We start from the raw sequence: 17238 nt of genomic DNA, 5'->3' as shown, positions 1-17238 counted from the left end.
TTAAACTGGAAGTGGCAAAAAACGTACAAGAAATTCAAGAAATTAAAACAGACAACATAAGAATAGAGAGGACACAGTTAAAATTACAACAAAAAGTGGAAACCATGGAATTCAAGAACACCAAACTGGAAAAAATGCAAGAAAAAATTGAACAAAATGAAGCAGAATACCAACTAAGATTTCGAAATATAGAAGAAGACCCTAAGGAAAATATTAAACAAATTATAACCAAGATAACTGCTGAAGTCATACAATGCAGTGAGAGAGAGGCAGCTGAACAAATCGATAGCGTCTACAGACTACATACAAATTATGCAAAAAAAAATAAAGTGGCCAGAGATGTCATCGCACATTTTGTAAAGAAAAGTTTTAGAAATGAAATATTATACAATTCCAGAACAAAATCAATTACCTACAACACAAAAAGAATTATGATCCTCAAAGAATTCCCACCATCCACTATCAATAAACGGAAAAAGTACTTTTTCTTAACGGATGAATTGAAGCGCCTCCAAATCAGGTTCCGCTGGGAGAAACAAGAAGGTCTCATGTTAACTTATAAAGGGGAAAAAATTTGGATTAAAACAGAAGAAAAAGCAGACCAATTTTATAGGAAGCTAAAAAAAGACCTAGCACAAAGACTATCACCACAATCATCGAGTGAAGAGAAAAACCCCAAAAAGGCAAAGAAAAGAAGACAAGAGTCGCCAAAGGAAGTTGTGGAAGAACAACTCATATCAATTTTAGGCGAAGATCAAGAAGCTCTTTCAGAGGAGGAAGAGGAAGGAGAGAAAATGGAAGATGCCCTTAATGAATAGTTTTACCCAATCAATAAAGATATTTTCGAACAACATTAACGGTTTGAACTCGCCCATTAAGAGACAGAGAACCTATAACTACTTAGGTAAGAAAAATTATAATATTATTGCTCTCCAAGAAGTCCATATCGCCCAGAAACATTCAAAATATTTAATACATACTAAATTGGGAAAATTATATTACTCTCTGGACACAAAGAAAAAACGTGGGGTGGCCTTATATATAGATGAAAAATTTAAATCTGAAGAAATATTTAAGGATCAGGAAGGAAGGATAATAGCAGTAAAAATTGACCTAGGCATTGAAAAACTATTAATCTGTAACATTTACGTTCCAAATGGCCCCAAAAGAAAATTTGTTAATGCACTAAGAACCAAAATTGGGAAGACAGATTTTGACCACATTGTAATTATGGGAGACTTCAACGGAATATTAGATAATAATTTGGATAAATCGGTAAAGAAAAAGAAAAATAATAATAACTCTCTTCCAATAAATTTTTCACAATTAAAAGATGAATACGATCTAGAGGACATTTGGAGAATACGTAATCCTACACAAAGAGATTATACATTCTACTCCAATCGCCATAATTCATGGTCCAGAATCGATATGATCTGGACATCTAAAAGTTTAGAACCTAAAGTAGATGAAATAAAAATCTTAACACGAGATCTTTCAGATCACTGCCCATTGATTATGAATATAAATTATAAAAAGAAACCGGTAAGTTGGAGATTGGATAATAATTTAATTAAACAGGAAACTGACATTAAAAAAATTAAAAGGATGACTATGGAATACTTTCAATTTAATGATAACCAAGAGACAAGTCCACAAACAACCTGGGATGCCTATAAAGCAGTAGCTAGGGGCCATTTTATTCAGCAGAAAGCACGAAAAAATAGAATTAAATATCAAAAACTACAAGACATACAAAAAGAAATGGAAGCAGAGGAATTACAATTAAAAAAAAACCCAAGTGATGGAAAGATTATGAAAAAATTAAAAATATTACACAAACAGAAAAGCAACTTAGAATTGGAGCACTTAGCTAACCAACTGAAATGGACAAAACAGAACGCATTTGAGAACGCAAATAAACCAGGGAGATGGTTGGCCAGAATGATAAGAAAAAAGAAAAATAAACAACAAATCACAAAAATAGAATCACAAGGGAAATTGATATACATAGATGATAAGATAAGAGACATCTTTGAAAGTTTTTATAGCAATCTATATAAAAAAGATAATATAGATTTAGATTTAATTGGCGAATATTTAAGTAAGCTAAAATTGCAAAAAATTACAGAAGAACAAAGATTAATTTTAAATAAAGAAATTACAGAAAACGAAATAAAAATGGCTATCAAAAATTTAGACGCCAATAAATCCCCAGGTCCTGATGGATTCACGGCGGGCTTCTATAAATTACAATTAGATGAAATAATTCAACACTTGAAAAAGGTAATGAATGAAGCCCTAACAAAAAAAATCATTCCAGAGACGTGGAAAAAAGCGGAAATTATTTTAATACATAAAGAAGGATCAGATCCAAATAAGGTATCAAATTACCGCCCCATCTCATTACTTAATACCGATTATAAAATTTTCACAAAAGTGCTGGCTAATAGATTTACCGAATTTCTAAAAGAATGGATTTCAGATGACCAAACTGGATTCCTTCCCAATCGCAGTACAAAGAACAACGTCAGATTAATAATAGATTCGATAGAATATTTCGATGTAAATCATCAAAAGGAGGTGGGCTTTTTAGCAGTGGATGCTGAAAAAGCCTTTGATAACGTCAATTGGAACTTTTTTAAACTACTATTAAAGGAAATAGACATAGGAAATCAATTTCAAAATGGAATCAACGCAATATATCATCAGCAAAGCGCTAGAATTAGAGTAAACAATCAATTAACTAAAGAATTTGAAATAACTAAAGGAACGAGACAAGGCTGTCCCCTGTCTCCGCTAATTTTTATCTTTACATTGGAGATTATGTTAAACTCAATTCAAAAAGATGAAAATTTAAAGGGGATTAAATTGGACAAACAAGAAATAAAGATTAGAGCATTTGCTGATGATGTAATTTGTGTAATTGAAAACCCAAAAGAAATGATAAAAGATTGGTTAAAAAAAATAGAGGATTTTGGATATCTGGCAGGTTTCAAATTAAACAAAAAGAAAACAGTAATCCTTACTAAAAATATGTCTATGAGAAGCCAGAGGGAATTAAAGGAGAAATCGGGTTTGGAAATAGTAAAAAAAATGAAATATTTAGGGATCTGGATAGCTAGTAAAAACAACCAACTATTAGATCTGAATTACGGGGCACAATGGAAGGAAATAAAAAAAGATTTAGGAAATTGGGCAAATCTCAATATTTCACTTATGGGGAGAATTGCGGTTATTAAAATGAATGTCTTGCCTAAATTGTTATATCTGTTCAGGAACATCCCAATTATTAGAGGGGCTAAGGTATTCAAAGACTGGAACAAAGAACTGTCAAAATTTATTTGGAAAAATAAAAAGCCCCGAATAAAATTTAGCACGATGATCACCCCTCAAATGAGAGGAGGTTTCGGACTGCCTGATTTACAACTCTACCATGAGGCGTGTGCTCTGGAATGGGTAATCGACTGGGTTAAATTGGAAAATAAAAAATTACTGACAATTGAAGGATTCAATCTGCGATGGGGTTGGCATGGTTACCTATGCTACGATAAAATGAAAATTGATAAAAATTTTGGAAACCATTTTGTGAGGTCATCCTTGATTAAAATATGGGTAAAATATAGAAGATATTTATATGAGAAAACTCCACTGTGGCTTTCCTCTTTAGAGGCTAACCAACGTAGATTATTGGGCTGGAACAATTGGCCAACATATAAAGAAATCTTAAAAAAATCAAATTTAATATCTGGAATAGTAGGTATCAAAGAAATAGAGGAAGTTCAAAAAAAATACAAGAATATATCCTGGTTCCAATACCACCAAATAAAGGAAAGTTATAACAGAGATAAAGAAACGGGTTTCAATTTGGATAACAATTTTTGGGACAATATACTTCAGAAAAACAAGAAATTGGTAACGATTCTATATAACAAATTAATAGAATGGAATACAGAATCCGCAATAGTCAAGGAATCAATGTTAAAATGGTCTAGGAATATAGGCAGACCCATCACAATGGATGAATGGGAAAATATTTGGAATAAAAAAATAAAATATTGCTATTCAATTGACTTGAAAGAAAATTGGCTAAAAACTATCCATAGATGGTATCTAACCCCCAAAAAACTGGGATTAATGTATCGAAACAGAGACAAAAGATGTTGGAGGTGTAAAGAACAAATTGGGTCATATTTCCACATATGGTGGAATTGTAAAAATATTAAAAATTATTGGAAATCAATCCACTTAGAATGTAAAAAAATGCTAAAAATTAATTTAGAATGTAAACCTGAATATTTTTTATTAGGGTTACTTGAAATGCAAGAGCAGGATCCATTAGACTCCTTAAAAGAAAAAGAAAATAAGATAAAAATCTTTACATATGCAGTAACTGCCGCAAGAATGGTAGTAGCAAAAAACTGGAAGAACCCAGAGAGCCCCACGGTAACAATGTGGTTGGAAAAATTACTAGACATTAAAAATATGGATAAATTAACCTATCTGACAAGAAGAAGCACAGGGAAACCAATGAAACAAACGGACTGGTCTGAATTGGAAATTTACCTACAAGAAGAAATGAAAGGAAAATGAAGCACGAGAATAGAAGGAAGAAAGAAGAGTGGAAGTCCATCCCCTCCATCTAATCAACCCCTCCCCCCACTGTAGATAGGGTATCAATCCGGGAGTCGAATGTCGGCCCCCATTCCTATTCTTCCCCGAACATTCCCCTGTCCCTTCCCAATCCAGAACCCATCTCTGGCCCACTAGAGAGTTCACCTTTTTGCCTCCTCATCCCCCCAAATACAGGATAGGACTACCCATTTCACCACCCATTACCTCCTCCCTTACCCACTTACCTCGACCATCCCACCCCAACCTTTCCTTTAGATAGGTCAATGTATTAATGGAAAAAAATTTCTTTTAATAAAGATTACATTTCAAAAAAAAAAAGAACTCTTCTTGAATAGCGTGACAATGGTATGGCCACAACATACTCCAGGAATTTCCTACATGACAACAGCAGAAGAATATCTTGATACCCAAGACTGTTGGCACTTGCCTACTTTGCTTATTAAACATCTAGTATTTAAAACAGAGCTAGTATGTAGTAGTTTGGACGTTGGGCTATAACTCTGGAAAAAGGGGTTTGAATCCCTGCTCAGTCATGGAACTCCACTAGGTGACCTTGGCCAAGTCACATTCTCAGAGGAATGTAAACCTGATCTAAATAAATCTTACCAAGAAAACCCAATCAACAGATTATAGAATCATAAGGTTGGAAGAGACCTTGTGGGCCATCCAGTCCAACCCCCTGCTAAGAAGCAGGAAAATCACATTCAAAGCACTACCAACAGATGGCCATCCAGCCTCTGTTTAAAAGCCTTCAAAGAAGAAGCCTCCACCACAGTCCAAGGCAGAGAGTTCCACTGCTGAACAGCTCTCACAGTGAGGAAGTTCAGGTGGAATCTCCTTCCCTGTAATTTGAAACCATTGTTCTGCATCCTAGTCTCCAGGGCAGCAGAAAACAGGATCCTTATTAGACAACAATATTAGACAACAAATATTTAAGACATATTCCCTAATATAATATTGTTTTCCATTTCCTATATTACATTGAAGAGCCTGGGTAGGTTTTCGGCAGATCAAAATCACAGTAATTCACTTAAAAGTCTAAAATTAAATTGAATACTGTTTTAATACATTATTTCCTAAAAGTTCATTCTCATTTCACACATTTGAAAAATCACACATATGAAAAATCAAGGATTTACACCACATTTCTAACTGGGCTTTATTTTATTTTCATAATATAAAAATCAAAAGCGAGAATAACAACTGCAGAACAAAAATATAACAAAATGTTAAGATAGCCAACATACTTAAAGACTGTTTTGCTATCTCCCCCTTGTGGAAAAAACACAGCATGGCAGTGTATTCCAACGAAAACACTAACAATTACTGCAGATTGATAAATTACAGCTCCAACTAAAAATGTGCTTCAACAGATAATTTTAACGCATAGTCAAAACTACCTCAGGCACATTTGATTTGAGTCACTGCATTTTAAGTATTACAAGATCTTTAATAGGAGTTGAGGAGAGGTGGAGATTAACTGTAGTTGAAGAACGCTGGTTATATAGCGAGGGTGCATATGTGTCTTCCTAGAAAGATATCTGGATATCTGAAAATATCAAGTAATTCACTGTGACAGAGGGGCGGGTCACTGATATCCAAGATACAAAAACAGTAAAGCTATACTGCAACACAGTTGAACCACAAGCAAAGGAGAAACATCTTTATGAAGCACCTGTTCCCAATAAGAAGAAAGAAGAAAGGCAGCCATTGAATTCTCAAACTGTGTTCTGTAGGTTCTGCAAAAGCATTGTTGGGGTTCTACAAAGTATCTTAGAAATCTTTTTAAATCTCTTTTTAAAAGTCCATGCCGAAATATGTATGTCTCATTGAAATTCAATCTGTGCCACTGAATGACTTTTAGGTAGGACTGATAGAGGTAAACCTATCAGGAGCCGGAAGGACTATCCAAGTTAAGATCCCGTTTATGTCCACCTATTGATGCAAAACACGCCTTTCAGTTTCTGCTTACACCAAAAAATTTAGAAGTTAAGTTGGATGCCGCTCTGGATTTATGTTTTCAGCTGTTGGACATGAAGCTCAATTTCAAAACAATTTTAAATACAAAAATAAAACAATTTCATTCATCACATTAGGAGTCCCCGGTGGCACAGCAGATGAAACTCTTGTGCTGGCAGGACTGATGACTTGAAGGTTGGGTTGCTGACCTGAAGGTTGCCAGTTCGAACCAAACCCGGGGAAAGCATGGATGAGCTCCCTCTTTCAGCTCCAGCTCCATGCGGGGACATGAGAGAAGCTCCTCACAAGGATGGTAAAAACATCAAAAACATCTGGGCGTCCCCTGGGCAACGTCATTGCAGATAGTCAATTCTCTCACACCAGAAGCGACTTGCAGTTTCTCAAGTTGCTTCTGACATGAAAAAAATAATCACATTCGGTACAAATCCAATATTTCAATTTTGCCTGACAACCCAAATGAAGCCATCATAACATGGGAGGCCTATGCTGGCTCAAATCACAATGTAACTTGCTCAGTTCACCTGATGCCAGCATTGTATAGTAGGTTACATTTCCAAGCCTGAAATGAATTTTAACTAAAACACAGGATCCAACATGTGGATTAGGCTAAGACTCTAGATTTACCTATGCAAATCAGCCAGATACAGTATTTCTCAGTTTTGAAGCCCCTTTCTCACTGTATCCTGTAGAACCCATTGGGATTTGTAGTTTTTCTAGCTAAAACTCTAAAGAATGCAGCCATGGCAGTTAAAGTAGAAACATAGCACTATACTTGTGTAGCATGAAAGGCCATTCAGTTATTTAGCAGGATTATTATGCAACCACTAGTCAACCTGAGAACAACATGGGTATTAAACTAACCTCACAGAATCATAAAGGTGGAAGAGACCACAAGTGCCATCCAGTCCAACCCCCTGCCATGCAGGAATACACAATCAAAGCACCTCCAGCAGATGGCTATCCAACCTCTGCTTAACAACCTTCACAGAAGGAGATACCACAATACTTCAAAGCAGCACATTCCATGGCCGAACAGCTCTTACTGCCAAGAAGTTCTTTCTAATGTTTAGATCAGCGGTTCTCAACCTGTGGGTCCCCAGATGTTTTGGCCTTCAACTCCTAGAAATCCTAACAGCTGGTAAACTGGATGGGATTTCTGGGAGTTGTAGGCCAAAACACCTGGGGACCCACAGGTTGAGAACCACTGGTTTATATTCTCAGGCAACTGTAAATCACACCACGCCACAATTCAGAACCCTGTCCTCCAGAGTCATAGTCCACTACTCAAACCTCTACATCACACTAGCTGTCCCCCGATATACCCTCAAATCTGCTCCAGGGTGTCCTTAAACACTGTGTAGCAAATATGGGAGAGTGATGGAAGATGCATTCCACCAACTATCCACCTTATCACATTGAGAAATTTCCCAGTCGTAGGACACTTCAGCCTCTTTTCAAGCATGGAGAGGCACTGAGCTCATCACATGAATAAAACTACTTCCAGGCATTATGCATAACCCTCCTTGGTTGAAAAAAGGCAGAAGTGTCCTGAAAGGAGGGAACTCTGGCAATCGACCTGATCACATTAAGTAATTTCCTCATCATAGGGCACTTCTGCCTCTTTTCAAGGATGGCAAAGCACAGCACTTATCACATGTTCCGGGGCTGAAAAAAAGGCAGAAATGTTCTACCTCCTATTGTGCTTTACTCCCATGGTTTCAACTGAAACACAGGTGGGATGGGAATAATCAAAGTTTCCCATCCTATTTCACTGCCCACATTAGCAGTATCTTGTTTCATATGGGGTTTGCTGCAGAAAAATATTATTCCACTGAAAAAAATTGTTTTAAACTGGCATCAGTCACTTTTAATGTAAGGGGCTTTGGGCAGGGCAAGGAATCTCTTGGATTTTGGATATTGTTGTTTCTCCCGATTAAAAAAAAGTAATGCTGACAATATGATGAATATAAGATGAATGTATTGCCAGCTCTTAGGTTTCCATGTGTGAGGGTGGTGGGGAGGCAGAACTCGAAACAGGACTGCTGACGATATAAGAGGGGCGATTCTCTATACTAAAAGGACGGTCACCCATGTTCCCCTCTCAATGTGATGAGGTCATATGTCTCTTTTGCTGGTAGGCAGACTCTACTGGAGTTCATTCCTTGCCTTCAACGGCACTTCTCAAAAATACCATTAAGGCATGAACATTCTGAGTTTGCTGTTACAAACATACACAAAAAATTTCATTGTTAATCCCTTGAAGCCATTAGTAAGCCAACCTTCAAAGGTGCTTAGTTTCTCCTCTTATTGAAAAAATAAATAAATGCTTCTAGTGGATTCTTACTAAGCTAATGTACAACCTGGAATTACACTTTTATTAAAAGTAGAAGCACAAGCTGTACTTTCCAGTCTTTCTCTGTAGCTTTCAGCTCATACAAAGAAAGGTTACCCATAAGCTTCAGGCAAAAAGCCTCTGTGGGACGCCCTGCTGGGGACTGTTGGAAAGTACCCCATTAAGAAGAACTATTTACGTCAATGCACTGAGAACTACAAAAGCAGTACCCAAAGTCAATACACTGAGAACTACAAAATAATCAGTACCCAAAGACCAAATGCCTGCAAGAGAGACTTACCTCGAGAGGTCTGGAAGACTTCATAGAACGAATAAAAATGAAAGCCAAAAGAAACAAAGAGGTAAAAATACAGTTCCCATTTGGGCAGCATCCTTAATTGCAATGACATTTTTCAAGATTCTTGTTATCTAGGACGAAAACATCATGGTAAACAACACCTGTAAACAAGGAAATAATGTGAATTATTAAGCTAAAACCCACTGCACCTGAAGTACAAGACAGAAAAACAAACATTATTTACAGTATTTACAGTATTTATATTCTGCTCTTCTCACCCCGAAGGGGACTCAGGGTGGATCACATTATATACATATAGGGCAAACATTCAATGCCCATATACACATAGAACAAAGACAGAGACAGACGCAGAGGCAATTTAACCTTCTCCTGAGGGGATGTTCGATTCTGGCCACAGGGGGGAGCATCCACTGTGACAGCACTTCCTCATTCCAATGTCGTAAATTAGTTAAATTTGCCTCCCCACTTTATAAGTGGTGCCTTATTTCCTACTTGATAGATGCAACTATCTTTCGGGTTGCTAGGTCAGCAACGAGCAGGGGCTATTTTTTATTTTTTAATAGATGGGTACTCACCCCGCCACGGGCTGGCCTCGAACTCATGACCTCATGGTCAGAGTGATTTATTGCAGCAGGCTGCTCACCAGCCTGCGCCACAGCCCGGCCCAAACATAAGACAAATATCATTCTCATTACAGTTCCATGTTGCATACAACAAAACAGGTGGAGTATCCCTTATCCAAAAGGCTTGGGACCAGAAGTGTTTTGGATTTTAACAGATTATGTTTGCATGTAGGTATATAATAAATTGTCACATTACAAAAGCCTACATTCACTAAGGAGAAGTGGGGGTGCAGAACAGCAGTAGGAACTGTGCAGCCCATAAATGATATTCAGCTCACCAAACCCCTAGCCTGGTTTGTTGGAGGCCCCTTCAGCCCAAGAAGGAAGTTAGACCACCAGAGTTATCTAGGGATGGAGTTGTAAGGATATTTGGGAACAGCTTTAGGATTCTGAAAAAGCTGTCAATGGAGCATCTGACGAACTTGGGGAAAGATATGGATATGGCTTGCAAAGTTCTAGGGTCTGGATTGGAAATAGGTGGGGGTGACTAGTGGATTATTTGAAAATGCTCATCTCTGGTGTAGATCCATCCTTACATGCAATTAATCATAGCTATGGGAATGAGGGCTACATAGGAGTGTTGTGTGGTTTCCGAGCTGTATGGCCGTGTTCTAGCAGCATTTTCTCCTGACATTTCACCTGCATCTGTGGCTGGCATCTTCAGAGGACCTAATAGTAGTGAAGGAAGCAAGTGAAGTATTATCTGTTAAACTAGTGTGAAGGGTGGAATTAGCAAGCTTGGAAGTAGCCTGGTCTTTGTTCCCTTTGAATTATTTGTTGCCTGGACACATCCTTTGTCTGAGGAAACCCTTGAGTTGTATTGTCAGAGGCTTTCATGGCCAGAATCACTGGGATGCTGTGAGTTTTCCAGGCTGTATGGCCATGTTCCAGACACCCTTGATTGCTTACTGTATGGAGACTTCCTGTGTCTAGTTGATGGTCCTTATTTGCTGTCTTAATTATAGTGTTTTTTCAATACAGGTGGGTAGCCAAATTTTGTTCATTTTTATGGTTTCTTCCTTTCTGTTGAAATTGTCCATGTGCTTGTGGATTTCCATGGCTTCTCTGTGTACAAAGCTACATGATTTAATGGTTAATTAAAAGTACAGTAGAGTCTCACTTATCCAACACTCGCTTATCCAACATTCTGGATTATCCAACGCATTTTTGTAGTCAATGTTTTCAATATATTGTGATATTTTGGTGCTAAATTCATAAATATAGTAATTACTACATAGCATTATTGTATATTGAACTACTTTTTCTGCCAAATTTGTTGTCTAACATGATGTTTTGGTGCTTAATTTGTAAAATCATAACCTAATTTGATGTTTAATAGGCTTTTCCTTAATGCCTCCTTATTATCCAACATATTCGCTTATCCAACATTCTGCCGGCCCATTTATGTTGGATAAGTGAGACTCTACTGTAGTATACTCTACCGCCCATCCTAAATAATTAAGATAGCAAAGTGTATCTGAACTGAAATACTCCATGAATAGAACACAATAAATAATTAAAACTTTACTATAAAAAAAACAGATCAAAAGCATATATAACCTGAGCAGAGAGCACTGTTACTGGAAGCCCAAGTGGACTCTGTGACTCGGAGCTTCAACTGATGTATTAGCCACAGCCTTTCCTGGCCAGAGGTCACCTAGTCATAGTAGTTCATGCATTTGTAACCTCTCAGTTATACTACTGGAGCCCCCGGTGACGCAATGGGTTATGCTGGAAGGACTGCTGACCTGAAGATTGCCAGTTCAAATCTGGAAAGAGCGTGGATGAGCTTCCTATATCAGCTCCAGCTCCCCATGCGGGAACATGAGAGAGGCCTCCCACAAGGATGGTAAAACATCAAACATCTGGGCGTCCCCTGGGCAACATCCTTGCAGACGGCAAATTCTCTCACACCAAAAGCGACTTGCAGTTTCTCAAGCCGCTACTGATATGGAAAAAAAAGTTAGGCTACTGCAATGTGTTCTACTTGGAGCTGCCCTTGAAGAAGACTTTTTAGCTAGAGCTAATATAAAATGCAGGAGCTCAACTGCTGACTGCGGTGGTGCAATGGGTTAAACCCTTGTGCCGGCTGAACTGCTGGCCTGAAGGTTGGCGGTTTGAAGCCGCAAGACGGGGTTAGCTCCCATCTGTCAGCCCCAGCTTCCCATGAGAGAAACCTCTAAAAGAATGGTAATGCATATGGGTGTCCCTTGGGCAACGTCTTTGTAGAGGACCAATTCTTTCACACCAGAAGCAACTTGCAGTATGTTCTCAATTTGCTTCTGACACAATTAAAAAAAACTGTTGGCTGGATTTTCATACAAGCGGCATATCATGAGCGAATACTGCAGCACATGTTAATGGCACCAAGGATCCTATATAGTCAACTGTGAGTAAAGATAGAAACATTAACTGCAAAAGATTGGATAGTGAAGATGTGGAAACTACAGTAGAGTCTCGCTTATTCAACATAAAAGGGCCGAAGCTAAAATGTTGGATAATAAGGAGGGATTAAGGAAAAGCCTATTAAATGTCAAATTACATTGATTTTACAAATTAAGGATCAAAACATCATGTTTTACAACAAATTGACAGAAAAAGCAGTTCAATACACGGTAACATTATGTAGTAATTAATTTAGCACCAAAACATCGCAATGTATTGAAAACATTGACTGAAAAACACTGACTACTAAAAGGCAGACTGTGTTGGATAATAAATAACGTTGGATAAGCAAAGGTTGCATAAGCGAGACTCTACTGTAATAGAAATGGGCACATTAACAAAGTTATTGAAGGATACATTATTGGACACATTCTTAGCAGACTGGAAATTTTAGTATCAATATATATCTGTGGGAAATGGAAATACTTCATGTACACAAAATGTTGGGATATTCCCTTGTTGATATTAAGCAAGCAGAAGTAAATAACTTGCCAGATATAAAGGAGGGGCATTAAAATACAGAGAAGCGGACAAAAAGGAAGCAGGAAATCCACTTTGTATATATGTTTGTAGTTTAGAGTTACAGGTAATTAGATTAGAGATGTCTGTTGTGTGGCTTGTTATGGTCATTGTTTAAATATGCCGAGGTTTGTGTATGCATTAGTAACGTTATTTTTCATTATTTGTGTTTTTTCTCTTAATTTTTTAATTAAAAATATTGGAGGGGGAAATAGACAGTATATCATGACAGTCTTTAAAGCAGGTGTGGGCAAACTTTGGTCCTCCGGGTGTTTTGGACTTCAACTCCTATCATTCCTAACAGCCTCAGGCCCTTTCCTTTTTGTATTGAGTCACACTGGAGGCTGCAGATATTTCTAGAGAGAACATATTAATCAAACCTGTGAATAATCAAATCTGCAAAAGTCAAAAACACATGTGGAGGGCTGGTTATAGACTGCTTCCTCCTTGTGAAGAAGTAACACATTTAAAAAAAATTCAGTTTAACAAGTTTAATACATTAAAGCTATATTAAATGGTATGAAAACCATTTATCCAAGGAGAGCAGCCTGTTTCTCCCACACAGGGCAATATGGTTTGATGTGTTGTCGAAGGGTTTCATGGCCGGAATCACTGGGTGGCTGTGAGTTTCCCGGGCTGTATGGCTATGCCCCAGAAGCATTCTCTTCTGACATTTCACCTGCACCTATGGCTGTATCCTGCCTTGGGGAATCCTTTGTTGGAAGGTGTTAGCTGCCCCTGATTGATTCATGTCTGGAATTCCTCTTTTTTCTGAGTGGTGTTGTTTATTTATTTTATTTACACTAAGCAGCCAGACCTTGAAGCTGAAAGGCTATTCAGTGCTAATCAAGGTGGCCAATTGCAACATTCATGATTGCCTCAAACAGACAAGAGTTCTTGGTCCGCTCATGGAGTATTTTGTTATTAGTTCTTAAGTGGTTAACTGATTGATTTGTATGTTTTGTGTACTTATGTTCATTATTGTATTATGATTTGTTGTTGTATTGTTTTGAGTTGTTGTATGGTTTCCTTGCTATGTTGGAAACTGCCCTGAGTCCCTTGAGGAGATAGGATGGTATATAAATAAAGTTTTATTATATTTTTATATTATTATTCTTCCACCATGAACATTCCACAGATATATAAACCTCACTTGCCTAGTTTCCAACATACCTCACAATCTCTTAGAATGCCTGCCAATAGATGCAGGCAAAACATCAGGGGAGAATGCTTCTGGAACATAGCCATACAGCCTGGAAAACTCACAACAACCCACTCTGGTTTGCTTTCTTTTAGAAAATAGTATTAAAATAAATATAATAAGGTAAAGGTTTTCCCCTGACATTAAGTCCATTTGTGTCCAACTCTGGGGGTTAGTGCTCATCTCCATTTCTAAGCTGAAGAGCCAGCATTGTCCGTAGACACCTCCAAGGTCATGTGGCCGGCATGACTGCATGGAGCACCATTACCTTCCCACCAGAGCGGTACCTATTGATCTACTCACACTTGCATATTTTCGAATTGCTAGGTTGGCAGAAGCTGGGGATAACAGCAGGTGCTCACCCCGCTCCCCGGATTCAAACCTGCGACCTTTTGGTCTGCAAGTTCAGCAGCTCAGCGCTTTAACATGCTGCGCCACTGGGGGCTCCTTAAATATAATAATACAGTATATTTTAAAAATTAGCTCTACATAATTCTTTTGACAACCAATCAGAAGAATGAATGAATGATAAAGACTCCTCCCCATTGATATAATTGGAGAACACTTTGCATTAAGCCTTTAATGCGTTGTAATGCATATTATCATTTATTGTATTGTTCAATGTGTTATGATTTGTTGTTCTTTTTATATTCTGTTATATTGTATTGTTCTGGGCATGGCCCCATGTAAGCCGCCCCGAGTCCCCGTTGGGGAGATGGTGGCGGGGTATAAATAAAGATTATTATTATTATTATTATTATTATTATTATTATTATTATTATTATTAAGGTGCCACAAGAACTCTATTGATGTATCTACATTGCAGAATTAATGCAGTTAGACACCACTTTGACTGTCCTAGCATAATGCTATGTAATCGTGGAATCTGTAGTTTGGTGGGGCACCAGCACTCCTTTCTGCAAGAAGACCTTGTAAAACTACGACTCCCAAGATCCCATAGCCTTGAGCCATGGCAGTTCAACTGCATTCATTCCAAAGTGCAGATGCACGGTTGGAGTCATTGTTATGCAGCAGACTCAGAACGAGAACAAGTTGATTACACTGAGAGAGAGAAAGAACCTGCTCACATATTGATGGTGCGAGTTTGCATTAAGCATGCCCACATTGTTTTCCCGTGCAAAGACTCACGTCCGGATGCCCAGGGACTGAATGGGATTCCTCGCCTTCCTCTGCCAAGGCAGTGCCATGTTGCTGCCAGCAAAGGAAAATGCCTTCAACGGCGCTTATTGAATACGTCTTGAAGCCATTCCCTTTTCCTGGCAACTCACTAAAATAGTTTCTCGCCCAGATTGTTGCAAAAAAATTGCAACAGAAGCTGGAGATGTAACTTCGCTCAGGGCTTTTTTTCCCCCGGCACTTACCTGTGTTTAACATGTAATGTCTCTGCCTTTGTTCTCCTGGGGGTTTCCCACTGTCTGATTCCCAAACTTTTGGTCCTTCTCTGGTTTGGAACTTCAACTCCCAGAAGCCCCAGCCAAATTGTACAACGCCAAGGAATTGTGGGAAATTGAGTTTTTCAAAAGATGTATTACTCCTAGTTCAGAAACTACTGCTTTGAATTTTCGAGACCATTAAATTAGACAGTTTCCTGTTTTCAGAAACTTTGTAGTTACAAGAAAAAGGGTTTCAGATGAACAGATAGAGAAGGTAGAAAGACTAGGGCATCTACATTGTGAAATTAATGCAGTTTGAAACCACTTAAACTACCATGGCTCAATGCTATGGAATTCTTTGACTTATAGTTTTACAAGGTCTTTAGCCTTCTCTGCCAAAGAGTGCCGGTGCCTCGACAAAACTCCCATGATTAGATGCTATGGAATCTTAGGAGTTGTAGTTTTACAAGATCTTTAACCTTCTCTGCCAAAGAGTGCCAGTGCCTCGACAAAACTACAACTCCAATGATTAGATGCTATGGAATCTTAGGAGTTGTAGTTTTGTAAGGTCTTTTGCCTTCTCTGCCAAAGAGTGCCGGTGCCTCAACAAAACTACAACTCCCATGATTAGATGCTATAGAATCTTAGGAGTTATAGTTTTACAAGGTCTTTGGCCTTCTCTGCCAAAGAGTGCCAGTGCCTCGACAAAACTACAACTCCCATGATTAGATGCTATGGAATCTTAGGAGTTGTAGTTTTGCAAGGTCTTTCGCCTTCTCTGCCAAAGAGTGCTAGTGCCTCAACAAAACTACAACTCCCATGATTAGATGCTATGGAATCTTAGGAGTTGTAGTTTTGCAAGGTCTTTCGCCTTCTCTGCCAAAGAGTGCTAGTGCCTCAACAAAACTACAACTCCCACGATTAGATGCTATGGAATCTTAGGAGTTATAGTTTTACAAGGTCTTTGGCCTTCTCTGCCAAAGAGTGCCAGTGCCTCGACAAAACTACAACTCCCATGATTAGATGCTATAGAATCTTAGGAGTTATAGTTTTACAAGGTCTTTGGCCTTCTCTGCCAAAGAGTGCCAGTGCCTCGACAAAACTACAACTCCCATGATTAGATGCTATGGAATCTTAGGAGTTGTAGTTTTGCAAGGTCTTTCGCCTTCTCTGCCAAAGAGTGCTAGTGCCTCAACAAAACTACAACTCCCATGATTAGATGCTATGGAATCTTAGGAGTTGTAGTTTTGCAAGGTCTTTCGCCTTCTCTGCCAAAGAGTGCTAGTGCCTCAACAAAACTACAACTCCCACGATTAGATGCTATGGAATCTTAGGAGTTATAGTTTTACAAGGTCTTTGGCCTTCTCTGCCAAAGAGTGCCAGTGCCTCGACAAAACTACAACTCCCATGATTAGATGCTATGGAATCTTAGGAGTTGTAGTTTTGCAAGGTCTTTCGTCTTCTCTGCCAAAGAGTGCTAGTGCCTCAACAAAACTACAACTCCCATGATTAGATGCTATGGAATCTTAGGAGTTGTAGTTTTACAAGGTCTTTCGTCTTCTCTGCCAAAGAGTGCCAATGCCTCGACAAAACTACAACTCCCATGATTAGATGCTATGGAATCTTAGGAGTTGTAGTTTTACAAGGTCTTTCGTCTTCTCTGCCAAAGAGTGCCAGTGCCTCGACAAAACTACAACTCCCATGATTAGATGCTATAGAATCTTAGGAGTTGTAGTTTTACAAGGTCTTTCGCCTTCTCTGCCAAAGAGTGCTAGTGCCTCAACAAAACT

General features: G+C 38.4%; 1 protein-coding gene across 6 annotated transcripts in view; it reads right to left on the bottom strand.

Annotated features, from left to right (window-relative positions):
• Positions 1-15519, bottom strand: part of hhat (hedgehog acyltransferase) — a 214154-nt gene extending 198635 nt beyond the window's left edge. For 2 of the 6 annotated variants that reach the window (XR_010003322.1, XR_010003320.1), the window contains exons 1-2: positions 15143-15307; positions 9249-9406 (exon numbers count right to left, since the gene is read on the bottom strand). Coding sequence is in view for 3 of the 6 variants with exons in the window: in XM_062971727.1 (XP_062827797.1) it covers positions 9249-9357 (109 nt within the window). In the remaining 3 variants the exon portion in view is untranslated. Of the gene's footprint in view, positions 1-9248; positions 9407-15142; positions 15333-15436 lie in introns of those variants that run through there. The other 4 variants (XR_010003319.1, XM_062971727.1, XM_062971724.1 and 1 more) reach the window with 4 other exon arrangements.
• Positions 15520-17238: the final 1719 nt, after the last annotated feature.

Source organism: Anolis carolinensis, chromosome 1 (genome assembly GCF_035594765.1).
Source record: "Anolis carolinensis isolate JA03-04 chromosome 1, rAnoCar3.1.pri, whole genome shotgun sequence".
NCBI classification, from domain to species: Eukaryota; Metazoa; Chordata; class Lepidosauria; order Squamata; family Dactyloidae; genus Anolis; species Anolis carolinensis.
Note: the sequence above shows the minus strand (reverse complement) of the source record. Positions and strands in the feature narration are given on the sequence as shown.